A 14,852-nucleotide genomic window follows, 5' to 3' on the forward strand; every position below is an offset into this window, starting at 1 on the left:
GCCTCAAGATTTTTGAGAGCCAAGCCTGTGGTCTCTCAAAGTTGGGGGTCCTTCTGACTAAGTGGAACGGTCAGGCAAATAATGAAGAGATGAGAGACAACTGAGTGCTCAGACCTGTGTTTAGGCATCACAGAGTTGTTCTGCATTGCATGGGGTTTGCATTTATTTTATAGCTTCAATGAGTGTATGCTTTTCTGGCACACAATCATTTTTTAACATACATGATCTTCTACAGATAATTGGATGTGTCACACATTAACAAGTCACTTAATCAACATCCTGTGATCATTTGCCATGTTTCCACAACAGAAATATTTGTGATGGAGATGAATGAGATAGGGTGATCTGGAGGTTAGTTCTTCCTGACCTGTGGAATGACCAGCTAGGAAAATCATTGAAGAGAGCACAATGTGAAAAGGGAATTTTGTTCTCTTTGTAATTGTTTTCCCTCTATTTTGGTAAATAAACTTTTTTTTTTGCTTTTGATCAGCTTTCACAATCAATCACAATTACTTAGGAGATGGGTGACAAAATATTTCGTAGCTACATACGGGGTTTGAGGGTAATTTAAATCAGACCAGAATTGGAATTTTCCTCAATTTCCAAGTTACATTTTTCTTGTGTTTCATTAAGGCACCTTGACAATGTTGTCTGCTATCATAAATATAATGAACCAGTGAAGTGTGTCAGTAGCTTATACTTCAGAGGAGTGATTGATTGTGGTGCTTATGTGTTTGGCTAATAGTAGGTGTGGGGCATCTAAGTGTACCTCTGCTAAGAGGGTAAAGGGAGGGGTAACGGGTGATGATCTTTAGGTTTTAATTCTGTGAATGTAATCTTTTTAGGGTAATAATCTGGGGGGATTAAAGTGGGACATATGTGTATTAACCCTGTAAGTGTTTGCTCTTATATTATTTCTCTTGTACTGGAAGAGAACAATTCCATTAGTAAGGGAAGTTAGAGGGAGAAGTCACACAGAGGGTGTTCGGTGAGTGCCTCATCTTTTCTGAAGGCTGCTCTGAAGCTTTCATTTTCCCAAATGCGACTCTGTCAGACAGTGGGGTTATGATGGCTCTCCACACAAGACCACTTCCTAGCTGTATGACCTTGGGCTATTTTAACTCTCACTTCCTAGCCCTTACCACTCTTCTGCCTTGGAATTCAGTATTGATTCTAATAGAAGGTAAGGGTTAAAAAGAGAAAGATATCATCTAATCAGGAAGTCTGTCTTCTTCAAGACTTCTTAATTTCCCCCCTTTGTCTTAAACTTTAAAGGGGGGAAAAAAGCATCACCATTGGTGACTTCACCATGGGCTTGATTCCTGACCTACTCACAGGATTGTAAATGATACTCTTGTCTGTTCTCTAAATGTTCATGTCCCAACAGCTTCCCCATTATTTTCAGTTGCTAATGGCTATGGGTTGATATTATTATTATTTTTTTAATAACACTAAGGTTAGGGCTGACTGCTAAGACTAACTTGGGAGAGAAGAAAAGCTTAAGCAGCTTATTTCTTTCCAGCAAGTGACCCCACCCAAGTTCAGCCCAGGGAAATGGGATGATTCAGGTGCTCCTGGGGTTGGCAAGGCAGATATCTGTCTACTAGTGGTAATTGTGGATGGTGTATTCAGGTGGTTTGAGAATAACATTAATGAGGGAGTTTAGAATAGTCTGAAAATGAATGGACTTACCCATAGGAGACTTGAGTTTGAATCCTGAATCCACCACCATGCTACTACCTATGCAAGCTTGGGAAGGTCACTAAGCTTCCATGAATCTGAGACACTTTTTCTATAAAACAGAGATAATAGTAGAGCCTGTCTTCCTAGGAGAAGCTCTTTGTAATTGCAAATTGCTATCATTGCCAATGGGGCATGGATTTGTCTGTTTCTTTTGATATGTCCAGAGATAATACCCATGTATTGTGATAGACTGGATAAGCATCTTTGATGCCAACATATACTTTTCTTTTTAAACCCTTACCTTCTGTCTTGGAGTCAATACTGTGTATTGGAGCCAAGGCAAAAGAGTGGTAAGGGCTAGGCAATGGGTTAAGTGACTTGCTCAGGGTCACTCAGTGAGGAAATGTCTGAGGTCAGATTGAAACTCAGGATGCCCCATCTGTAGTCCTGGCTGTCTATTCACTGAGCCACCCAGCTGCCCCCTCAACATATACTTTTTTTTTGGTCCAAAAGGGGTGAGAGAGAATGTGGATGACTCAGTTAAAATCCTCATTATGACAGTGAATATGTGGTAGTGTTATCTTGACATAAGAGGGACAGTGAATATTTGAAGGTGTTGTCATTTCAGCAGTATGGGGAAATCCTGGTATGGAAACTTTCTCCACCACTCAAGATCCTAATCTATGATTCAGTAGTTAGTCCCAGGGGTAGCTTGAGGCACATAGAGATTAGATGATTCATCCAAGGTCACCCATCTGGTAAGGATCAAAGGAGGGATTTGAACTCGGTTTTTTTCTGATTGCAAGCTCAGCATTTTATCCCAATACTCCAGATGATGTCAGGAGAATGCATATGTCAGAAACTTTTGCCACAATGCTGCCTCTCCCAAATGGCAGTACCAGCCCACAAATACACAAAACTTCCATATGGTGCCACTGAGTTGTATTCTTTAATTGATTTATGTTTTTTGGTTCAGTTCATTTTGTACTGTGTTTGTATTTTGGCCCATTGGCAATGGAACCAAATTCATCGATTGGTCAACATTAACCTGGGCAATATGGGGGAAAAGCATTGGATCTGGAGGTAGAAAATCAAGGTTCAGTTCCTGGCTCTGTTCTTTGTTACTAGTATGAGATCTTGGAAAAATTGCTTTTCATTTGGAGACCTTGGTTTTCTCCTGTGTTAAGTGAGGATGTTGGATTAGATTAGCTCTCTGGTCTTTTCTAGCTGTTCAGTCCTAAGATCTCATTTAGCAAGGGTCTGCTCTTGTCCATGCATTTTCAGTTACTAGATTGACAAAGCCAAAGGAATGAAACTGTCTTATTGGAAATGCTGGCATCATCAAGGGAGGGGTAGAGAAGGAGCATCTGTTGGGTGTCCCAGAACTCGATTCATTTGGATGGTTACCTATTTTCACTTAGATTTAAAGGATATCTAAAAATAAAATTCCCAGGTATCTCACCCTCTCCCTCCCTTCTCTGCACCATAGAAGGCATCAGCCAAGCAAAAAATGTATATATAAATTATATCATTAAAGGAATTATTGTAGAAGGACACATTCATACTCCATGAAGTTTAACTTTAAATGTTAGGAATGTCCCCTAAGCATACGAAGTTTTCCTCAGTAACTTTCATAGAGTCATCAAACATGATTTTATCAATCCCTTCTTGAACCTGCTTATAGGATTATGGGAACATAGATCTGGAACTGAAGGGACCTCAGAGGCCCTCTAGTCCATTTCTTATTTACAAATAAGCAAACTGAGATCTAGAAATAGGAAACAACTTTTCCAAGGTTTTCCAGGTAATTCATAGCAGATAAAAGATTTGAACCCAGGTCTTCTGACTCCAGAATAAGTTCTCCTTCCATGGTACCACATTGTCTCCATTTTTGCCTTATGTTGCCTCTTAGGATCACCACTTCCACAATGTATTTCCCTTAGCATAAACTAAAGCTGCTTTCTCTTTATCCTGAAACAAGTTCTTGACAAGTGACATTGATAAAGAGCAAAGGGAGAAAGCCAAATTTCATGAGATTGGGGGGGATCTGAAAGCCTTTCCCAGGACTGATTGCTCCTGCCTCCTGATCCAGAGATTGGGGACCCATCTTTTATCAGCTGATCTCCAAGTTTCATTTTGCCAAATCACTTGCTTAAGGCCATGTCCATTGACTGCCAAGCTCATGAAAGCTCAAGCAAGGCTTGTCAATGTCTGTATTCTTCTTATATCTACAGTTTACCATTATCAGATGAAAATTCATGTCTTCAGCTACAAGACCATGGGAGAAACAGAACCCACCTTCTTTGTTACACTTTATGGCACCAATGCGGATTCCCAGTCTCTTCCTCTAGAAATGTAAGTCACACTCTACCTTTTTTATGGGTCTGGACCAAGTATTGGGGGGAACCTTAAAGGAAGGGGAGAAAGGAGGGTGTGAGAGTATGAGTGTGCATATATACATGTATACCCATTCATACATATACATGTAGAGTTGGTGCCAGGTTGTTCAAATCAATTTTAATTCTTTTTTTTTTTTTAACTTTTACTTTTCTGTCTTAGACTCTATACTAAGAGTGTGATCCAAGGCAGAAGAGTGGTAAGGGCTAGGCAATGGGGGTTAAGTGACTTGCTCAGGGTTACACAGATAGGAAACGTCTGAAATCACATTTGAACCCAGGACCTCCCATCTCCAGACCTAGTGCTGTAGCTACTGAGCCACCTAGCTCCTTCTTAAACTTCGTTATTACATACGTCCAGAACCGGAAAGGCTAAGAGGTGCAATGAATACAATATTTGGCCCGGAGTCAGGAAGACCTGAGTTTAAATCTAACCTCAGTACTAGTTATGTGATTCTAGGCAAGTCACTTAAATCCTATATGCCTCAGGTTCCTCATCTATAAAATGAACTGGAGAAGGAAAAGGGAAACCATTCTGGTATTTGCCAAGAAAATCCTAAATGGGGTCATGAAGAGTCAGGCATGACTGAAACAACTGAAAACAAGAGCTGGAAGGGGTCTCAGAGGCTTTTTAGTTTAACCCCCACCACATCGTAGAGGTGAGGAAATGGAGTCCCAGGGAGATTAAATGACTTGGCCAACATTGCATAGGTAGTAAAGGCAGAGATGGGATTTGAACCTGGGTTCTTTGCTTCCAAACCTAATGCCTCCATCTCCTCTATCAAGCTGCCTCTTCATTAAGTTCACCTTAGACTCTTGGACTTAGGCTACATCTAGAAGAATCGCATTTCACAATTAGAAATTCCCCTCGTTAGAATTCCTGATGCATGGGACTTTAACAAAAGGGCATCTGCTCTCTCTCTCTCAAGGTGGTCCATTCACCTCAGTCCTCCATATTCTTGATTTTTGTTGTTGTTGTTGTTGGTGAGTCATGTCCAATTCTCTCCCATTTGGATATTTCTTGGTAAATATATGGGAATGGTTGGCCACTTGCTTCTCCAGGTCATTTTACAAATGAGAAACTGAGGCAAACAGGGTTAAGGGACTTGTCCAGGGTTACATAGCTAGTCAGTGTCTGAAGTCAGATTTGAAACTCAGGAAACTAAAACTCAAGACTTTAAGTCCAGCACTGGGGTTAAACAACCTAGTTGCCCCATTTTTTTTACCCAAGTATATTAGTTGCAGTCCATTGTTTGGTCCTCTGGAAATCTTTTGGGGTCTTGACACTCTCACCCAACATGTTAGCTCTCTCTCTCCCTCTCTCTCTCTCTCTTCCTCCCCTCTCCCTCTCTCTCTCTCTCTCATATTGATGTCATCTGCAAATCTGATAAGGCATATCACCCATGGCTTTACTAAGTCACTGATAAAAATGTTAAATAGCAAAGACTTATGGCCATTCCATTAGGAACCTTTCTCTAAGTTGATATTTTAAGTTGAAGAAATTCAAATTAACCAGTTCCTATTTTTTCTTCTGAAGCTTCTTCTTTAAACCAGCAACAGTGATGATAATATTTTCTCTCCTTCAAAAGATTTTAGTTTCTTGCCTAGGACTTCATAATCTCTCCTAGTGCCATCTGTGTTTCTTCTGGGGGTATTGTTGATTCCTTTCCTTCTCCCCTTAATCACCTGGAGTAGGAGAGGTCTTCAGGTTTGGTAAGACTCCTTCAGGATAGGTGCCCTGAAAAGACTGAAGGACTTTTGATTATTAATGTCACGCTGCCCTCCGGCTTCTTCTGTACCCCCCATCATGAAGTCATTCACTAGGCCCAGAACTTATCTCTTCTTCTGATTATTACTAGATGATCCTTCACTTGATAGCTCTTCAGGTTAAACATCATCATTCCTTAAAGAAAGAGAAGCTTCCTGAGAAGGTGTAGTTCCCCCACTTTGGGAATAACGTTATAACAAGCGCTTAACTCCAAATATTCAGTGATCCTCCTTTTCTTTTTCTTTGTCACTTTCCTCTGCTCTCCAATTCCTGATACATGGCAGGACTCCCTTTGGTTTCTTCCCATCCTTTTCATTTTTAATTTCCCTTTGAAGCATTTCTAGTCTCTTCAAGGACAGATCTTTCTTCTTGATAACCTGGATAGCAATGAGACTATTCCTGTGTTCCTTTTACTTTCTCAGCCTACAATTTTTGCCTACATCTCTATTACTCAGCACTGGCAGAAACAGGAAGTGGGGTAACTGTGATGAGTCAGGAATGTGAACATGTTTTGGGGATCAGCTAAGTAGAACCCAAGCTATGTCACACCCAGGGCTTTGGGAAACCCACAGATAGCATTCTTTCTTCTTGTGTGATGGGCAGGGAGCAGGGCAAGAAGTATGCCACTCAACACACATTTGTTGAGTGCTGCTTATATACAAGACCCTTGGTGGGGAGACAAAGAAGTATTGGACAAGTTTTTTGGATTTCAGGCACCTATAGGTTGGATGGGGAAGGGAAATTCAGCAGAGCTCTTAGAATATTAGATTTGGAAGAGATCTCAGAGACCACTTGGTCCAGGAGTTCTTAGCCTAGAGTCAATTAACTTTTTATTTTAAAATATTTTGGTAATCCCAGTTCAACACAATTGGTTCCCATTGTAGCCCTATGTATTTTTTTAAAATGCATTTAAAAACATTATTCAATAAGGGATCCTTAGGTTTCATCAGACTGGCAAAGGAGTCCATGACACAGAAAGGTTAAGAATATCTCTTCTAGTCTAATTCCTTTGTTTTCCAACTGGAAACTGATATCCAGGAAGAGGGGTAGGGAGACAAGCATTTAAGTGCCTACTATGGGCTATGTACTTAACAACTGTTATATAATTTGAGCCTCACAACAACTCAGGAAGGTAGGTGCTATTATTATCCCCATTTTAAGGTTAAAGAAACTGAGACAGATAGATCAAGTGACTTGCCTAAGGTCACACAGCTGGTAGAATCTAAAAAGAGCTGGTAGGGAACTTAGAAATCAACTTATCCAACCTCCTCATCTTATAGATAAGAAAAGTTCATTAAAAAGTCAGCATAGTTTAGTGGATAGGTCAATGGACATAGAGTTATAAAAGCTCTGGTTTCACTTTTTCACCTGAACTGTGTGACAGTGGGCAAGTCACTTAACCTTTCTGAGCCTCAGCTTCCCCAGCTTTAAAATGGGTGTTACTTGCATTTACATTCTTCATAAGGTTGGTGGAGGGCTTAAGTGAGATAGTACATTGAAAACATTTTGCAGACTAGAAAACTCTATGTGAACACCAGCTGTTTACAATTATCTTCTCTTAATCAGCAGGGAGAGGGGATAGGAAATGACAACCAAGTGGGCGGCCCAGACAGACAGCTTTGCTTTTGTCCCATAGAGTGGAGCAGATAGGTTTAAATGCCACCAACACCTTTCTGGTGTACACTGAAGAGGACATGGGCGATCTCTTGAAGATTAAGCTCTCCTGGGAGGGCACCTCTCAATCCTGGTACAACCTGTGGAGAGAGCTGCGAAGCTACCTGTCAAAACCCCACAACCCTGTGAAGGAACTTCACATTAGGCGCATCCGGGTCAAATCTGGAGAAACCCAACAGAAGTAAGTCACCCAGCTGGCTTTTCTCCTGTCCGAGTATTCATGTCTCTTGTGTTCCTCACTCCTTCCAAACCTGTTTCTCTGACCTTTTATGAGCTTCTCCAGCACCTGGTTTGTAAAATAGCCACGAGAGAAAAAATACCTTTGTGGGGAAGGGCTTGCTTCATGAAACAAGGCAACTTCACTAGCCTGGGGCAGAAATTTCAGCCTTAGGCAAGGGGGTCCTTGTCATGACTCTCAAAACTCAGGGTGTTGGAGGTCATGTATTCCACTATTACCGTGGCCCAGACAGTAAGACCTATGCATTGTGTGCCAAGGGCGAAGATTCATGGACCCCCAGTTTGCTTCAGGAAGATGTCTTTACGGTCCTGGCATCCTCATTTTATTTATTTATTTTTTCAGTTACACATCAAAATAATTTTTGACACTTTTTTTCTGACATTTTAGGATTCAGACAAATAGTCTAATATAGGTTATACCTATACTCTCATGCAATATATATTTCCATATTGCTCATATCATCCATACAACAAAAAACTCATGAAGGAAATAAGGTGGCATGCTTTGATCTAGCAAGTCATTTGAAAAGCATCATGCCTTTACCCTGAGTGCCTAGGTTGGGATGCTATATTTGTCTTTAGTTTCTGACTTGCCCATTTGAGCTTTCAGAAAAATATTACCACTTAGAAGGGGACCAGGCTCCATATGAAATGTCAGGGAGAATACATCAGAGGCTTCTGGCCAGTGGTTGCCATGCTGTCCTTCCCCAGGAGCTGATTCCCTCCTCAGTCTGGCTCGATGGGAGCAGGTGTTTGTATAACATCTCATAATGCTTTGTTGTACTGTTCAAATGAGCAATCTCATTAAAAATTTAAACAGAGAGAGGGAGAGGGAAAGGAAGAAGGAGAGAAAGAGAGAGAGAGAGAGAGAAAGAGAGAAAGAGAGAGAGGGAGGAAAAGAGGGAAAGGAAGAAGGAGGGAGAGAGAGAGAAAGACAGAGAGAGAGGGAGGGGAGGGAGAGAGAGAGAAAGAGAGAGAGAGAGAGGGAAGGAGGGAGAGAGAGAGAGAGAGAGAGAGAGAGAGAGAGAGAGAGAGAGAGAGAGAGAGAGAGAGAGAGAGAGAGAGAGAGAGAGAGAGAAAGGGAGAGAGAAAGGGAGAGAGAGAGAGAGAGATAGAACCTTGACTGAGGGGAGAACTTTTTTGCCTTGACTCTTCTGAGCTTTGGAGAAGTTATTGCAACATTGGGAGAGGTGAAAGCAGACTCTGCCCTCTGGATGCCTTCTATGTTGTGCCTAGGGGAGGCTCTGGTACTTTCTCTACTATATTTCCCTCCATGCACAACTGGTTTGTATCCATGGACCTTTACTGCTCTAAGTAATTAGGGCAGAGAGGGATCCATGTGTACAGTTATGGTTAGGAAAGGCTTCATGGAGGAATCAGAATATGAGTTTGGGTAGGATTTGGATGGGCAAAGAGGATATGGGAAGGTTAGAGGGAACAGGAATCCATAAGGCTTGTTCATGTAACTGGGAGGATCCTTGCTTTATTAGAGTGAAGGGTGCATTTTGGGGGAAAATGAAATATAAAATTGTATTGAGAGGGTAGGTCTACATTATGGAAAGTTTTCAGTATGTATGCTACTAAAGTGAACACTATGGAAGGTTTTCAAAACTAGGCCATGGTTGAACATTTCTGAGTGGGGGCACAGAATAATATAGATTTTTAGACTCTCAGAGGTAGCAGGAACCTTAGTGATTATTGAATTCATTCTTCTCATTTTGTAGATAAGGAAACTGAGACCCAGAAGAGGAATTTCAGGACCATGTGGTTAGATAGTTAATGTTTAATTACTAGAATAATGACCGTGTCTCCTTTTCTCTTCCTTTCTCTTTGTCCTCTTCCTCTGCCTCCCTTGCCCATCTCATCCTGGCACATCTTCTCTGACTGATACTTATTGTTATTGTTTCCCCTACTACTCTGCTTCTGGCAGCACATTCCTGGGTTCTGATCACAGCGATCTTTTCATCTCTTTTGTCCAGATTGACTTTCTGTGTTGAAGACCCTGAGCAAACTAGCATTGGTCCTGGCAAAGAGCTCTGGTTCACCAAGTGCCGGGATGGCTGGAGAATCAAAAATCAGACCAGGTATGATAGCTTTTCTCAAGCTGTGCACACTGTCCCTCATGCTGCCCTTATCCCTTGGGTTTTTACTATAATGGTTCTTGGACATGATCCTGTCCTTGGGATCTGAGATGAACCTCTGACCCTCATTTGACTAATGAAATAGATGAAACCATGAAGAAGCCCATCTGACTTGCCCTAAGTCACCCTGCTGGCATTAGAGTTGGCATTTGAGCCTTCTGACTTTAGAGCCAGAGCTCTTTTCGTTGGATCACACTCAGGTTGTTGTTGTTGTTTTTAAAATTAAAATGGTGGTGGTGGTGGGGGGAGTTGCCTAGTAGTTAGATAGCTCAATGGATTGATTTATTCATATTCAAGGAAGTATCTGAGGCCAGATTTGAACCCAGGACCTCCCATCTCTGGTCCTGGCTTGCTATCACTGAGCCACCTAGCTGCCTCTTCAGGTTTACTTCTAATTGACATTAGTTCTTTATTTTTTACCCCCTTCTGCTCTCCCTTAGAGGTGAACAGCCCTTAATCTAAAGTTCTAAGCCCCTTTCCCAAAACAGAAAACTACAGAATGTTAGAGCTGGAAGAGACTTTGGATACTATTTCCTCTTATTACAAAGAAAGAAATTAAGGAGAGTAGAGGTTTGTTAGTGGCAGAGCGGGTTTCATTACCCAGTGTCCTGATGACTTCCACTCTCCTATGGTAGAGTTATAAGCAAATATTACTGTATTTTGAATGTAACACCCACTTGTTGGCTTGGGGGACAACCCTAAAATATTTTTCCATAATAGTTGCTGAGCTCTGCCTCCTTCCCTTAAAAAACATCTATGAAAATATTTTCCTCTTTGAATATGGGAAAATGTCAGGGGGTCCTAAGGGGTCCTGACAACCACTTGGGGGTCCTGAAGGGGAGAGGAGAATGAGATGTGGGGAGAAGCTGGTCTTCTGGAAGGGGGGATCCCATAGTTTTACTCCTGATAGGGAAAGTAGTGGGTCGTGGAAGAACCATGAATGAGGAGTTGGGATACCTGTGTGACAGACTCCACTTCCCCAAGAATTTACTGGGTGCGCATTAACCCTGGAGTGCCTCTCTCAGCTCCGAAATAAACATGGTGATGCCTCCCCTACCTGCTGACAGGCTGCTCCAGGTGGGCTGGGGAGGAGGGATGCATTGCTTGCACATAGATATTTATGTATGGCTGTTGTTTGATCTTATTTGAGTCCGTATGCCTGTTGGTTAAGGGAGAAGGATGTTATTGAGTCCTGGTACATTATATAGTAAGAACAAGTGGTTCCAACGTGTTTGCCCTGTCTTACGCCCTCTTGGACCCTCTCGTTTCAGTTCGGCCAGAGATCTGCTTTGAGGGTCTTTTTGGAAATCAGCCCCAGAGACCCGCTGCCATCCCACTACGCCGAGAATGTGACTGCTGAGGAGCGATCCTGAGGGAAAGGTCTCCTCTTGGCTGCTCACAGGAGGGCAGCTGCCGGCTGGGCACAGGTCCCCTTCTCTCCTGACTGCTGTCACGGCAGGCAGGAGGGGACTCATCCATTACTGCAACTACCCCTGCTACATAGGCTAGCACTAACCCTCACTAAACACTCAGCGGACCCCGAACTGGGGCCGAGTGAGTCTCAGTTCTGTCTACCACCGTAACATCTGTATGCTTCTCCATTTGAAGTTCCTGGAGAATATCGACCTGTGATTTTAGCCACGGGGAAACTTAGCCATTGTGAAGTGACCCTTAATGGATGTGGCTTGCCTTTACAGGAGACATAGTAAAGGACACACATAGATGCCCAGGATTCCCTGGCTGCTGGCTTTTCTCCTAAGGATCCCTTCAGAAAAAAGTCTTTCTGACACGATGGAATACATAGGAAATGTTCTATGCTTCCGCACAGAGGAGAAATCACACTCAGAAGGGGATGCTGAAGGGTTCTAGGCAGCTTTTGGTGGCATTACCCCTGCTTGCCACATTTGGGCCATCCAGTCTCTTCTCACATGCTCTTGCAGTGTCCAAAGGATCATTTACTTGTTTATCCAACAGATGTTTATTGTGAGACTACCAATCGTTGGTTGTATGACATCGAACAAGTCACTTCTGAGCCTTAGTTTCCTCCTCTGAAAGCGAGCTGGCTTTCTTTAGATGGTCAATAATTCCCTTTCTAGTTCTGGTATTCAGTGACTCCGGAGGGATGCAAATATGCAGGAGACATATACCCCGAAGCCCCTAATTGGTATGTTTATATGACCTATGGCAAATAGTGTATTGACACCATCAAAGGTACTCTAGTGGCCTTTTTGTGTACTAGAAAATATAACTGGTTAAATGTCAAAGCAAATTTTTCACCATTCTGAGGTCTGAAAGATACTGCATTTATTAAGCATATCTATTTATTCAAAAGTCAGCACAGGTCAAGGAAACTTGGATCCAGGAGCTATAAAATGAGTTATTTAAATCTTGATTTTATGTTGCACTTGAGACTCCCACCCCAAATAGTTCATATTTCAGCTATGCCTCACCAATGCAGAATTTCCTAGAAAGACTCCTAAATTTTAGATCTCTAATAATAACACATCTTTGGGTTTACATTTCTTTGTCATTTTTATACTTTTCAGAGAATATTACCACATATGACTGTATTTGATTCTTATATACGTTGAGGAGAGCAGACACTATTTCCCCCATTTTATAGATGAAGAAACTAAGATTCAGAGAAGTTGGTGGTGTCACACATCATTTGGTTGTGGTACCACTACTATAGCCCAGAGATCCTGGCTCATCCTTCAGGGCTTCTGTCTCTCTATGTCAAATGTTTGTATCTGGGATGGAATTATTCAGACTTTTCCTCTGGAAATGCTCCAAGTATGAGAGCAAGAGCTCTTTTCCATTGTTACCTTGAAAGCCTCTATCTGTTACTGGAAGGGGATGGGATGATTTTTGATCTCTTGGAAGGGAGAGAGAGAGAGAGAAAGAGAGAGAGAGAGAGAGAGAGAGAAGAGAGAGAGAGAGAGAGAGAGAGAGAGAGAGAGAGAGAATATGTCAGACAGACAGACAAACAAGACATTGTTTGGGAACAGGAAGAGAGATACTAAATGGGATTGGGCATATTTTCTATGGCCTCTGGGTTTCTAGAGGACTGTGATACCCTGCATAATGCCAAAGGTGTGTTTTTGTTTAGTGCATAGGCTTTTAGAGATGCCTTTCAGCCAGCTCTTCATCCCATATGGATTTCCCATTTGTGTGTCTCTTTGATTAGATTTTGTCTGCTCTCTAACCAAAGCCAAGCTTGCATTCTAAGCGGTCCATCTTGCTTGATAGGCTTTTGATAATGAAAGTCTCTGGAGGTGATTTCCAGAAAACGGATTCTCATGGGCCATGTATTTATGTAGTTGGCTTAAAGCCTTATTTGTATATAATGATGTTTTGTATGCTGCCTAGAACACTATTTATTTCTCAGGTGTATATATGTACAAAGAAGAGATAGATGTTTTGGGTTAGTTATTGCTTTGGGACTAACATATTTGATACTTTTTTAATAAAATCCTGCAGAAAAATAATAAAACATTTGATTCTGAAAAGTCTAGCAATTTTCTTTTTAAAAGTCTGAAATCACCATAGAGTAAACAAAATTGTCTTTAGATATTTGAAATCCGTTACGCATTCATGGGTTCACTGATGGAAGAATCAATCTTTGCCCTTCACTTCCTCTGAAGATAGAACAAAAGTACAAAAGGCCCAAGTTTGCAGCATGGGAGTCTTTGGCTAGATATAAGAAAGGACTTGACAAAGCGTTTCTGCAACTAACCAAATGAAGATCTCTTTCCAAGGAGGTCTTTAAAACGGGGGATAGATATCCATGCTTTTGTTGTTATTTGTTTGTTTTTAACAATTTGGGTTTGTTTTGGCCTGGGTCGCTATAGACAAGATCTTGAAACAAAATTAGTTTTGGGCCCCTTCTGAAGTCCCTTTTTTCCAAACTTCTTCCCCAGGCTTCCTTCCTAAGCTCCCAGAGCCTTCACATTGCTCTGAGCCTCCTGCTGTGATGCTATTCTCAGGCTTGTCCTGTCCCCTAAAGTATTCCTGGAGCTAAGATGATTTACTTCCCCCCTCTCCATCCAATCAGATCTTCCATTCCTTCTGTGTTGGAATTTGGTTCAACTAATTCCCAGTCATTAAAATCCCTAAACCCTCCCACAGACATTTTCTTTTTCTTTTTTCTACTCAAATTTCTTTGTTTTTTTAAATGAACCTGATAAACATGAATTTATACAAAGAACGAAAAAGAGGATTGTGATATGAAATGGAATGTTATATAGACTTAAAATATATATGTACATATATATATTTTTTTCTACACAATACATTTAATATAGCAATCCCAACATTGACTCGCTCGTCGTATCCTCTTTTGAACTTTCTGCTATTTTCCTCTTCTACATGTCCAGGCTCTCTCTTGTAACAACAATTAGACTTATGTGTATATATACACACATGCATCAGGTATTACTTGTGTGTGAAAATGCTCATCTCATTCTGCACTTCTATCTCATCAATCTTCTCTGCCACTGTCCTTGTGAATTTCATTTGCTCTTAGAGTTTAAATTCTATTAGATCTCCACTTAGATATTCTTCTAGCACTTGAACTCAATATATAACTAGAGTGAGATTAATATGACTTTGGGGATATGATAGCTGGGTAGCTCTCTGGATAGAACACCAGGCTTGGAGATAGGAGGTCCTGGATTCAAATCTGGCCTCAGACACTTCCCAGCTGTGTGACCCTGGGCAAGTCACTTAACTCCCATTGCCTAGCCCTTACTGCTCTTCTGCCTTGGAACCAATAGATAGTATTGATTTTAAGATGGAAGGTAAATGTTAAAAAAAAGATTAATATATCTGAGTGATGTGAAGTTTGATTTAGTGCAAATTGTTGTATCAGGCTACATTTAAAGGAGCCCAAACTGAATGAATGAAATGACACATGTGAGCTAGTTGAAGGTTTTAATGGGATGCTATGATGTC

At 41.4% G+C, this 14,852-nt stretch overlaps 1 protein-coding gene across 1 annotated transcript in view; it reads left to right on the forward strand.

Moving 5' to 3' along the window:
• The window catches only part of LIPG (lipase G, endothelial type), a 33,916-nt gene extending 20,508 nt beyond the window's left edge, over nucleotides 1-13,408 (forward strand). Inside the window, exons 7-10 of the mRNA XM_007486665.2 lie at nucleotides 3,918-4,038; nucleotides 7,484-7,702; nucleotides 9,738-9,842; nucleotides 11,171-13,408. Coding sequence (XP_007486727.1) covers nucleotides 3,918-4,038; nucleotides 7,484-7,702; nucleotides 9,738-9,842; nucleotides 11,171-11,192 — 467 coding nt within the window. The 3' untranslated portion in view covers nucleotides 11,193-13,408. The remainder of the gene's footprint in view (nucleotides 1-3,917; nucleotides 4,039-7,483; nucleotides 7,703-9,737; nucleotides 9,843-11,170) is intronic.
• Nucleotides 13,409-14,852: the final 1,444 nt, after the last annotated feature.

The sequence above is a fragment of the Monodelphis domestica genome, chromosome 3 (assembly GCF_027887165.1).
Source record: "Monodelphis domestica isolate mMonDom1 chromosome 3, mMonDom1.pri, whole genome shotgun sequence".
Lineage (NCBI taxonomy): Eukaryota > Metazoa > Chordata > Mammalia > Didelphimorphia > Didelphidae > Monodelphis > Monodelphis domestica.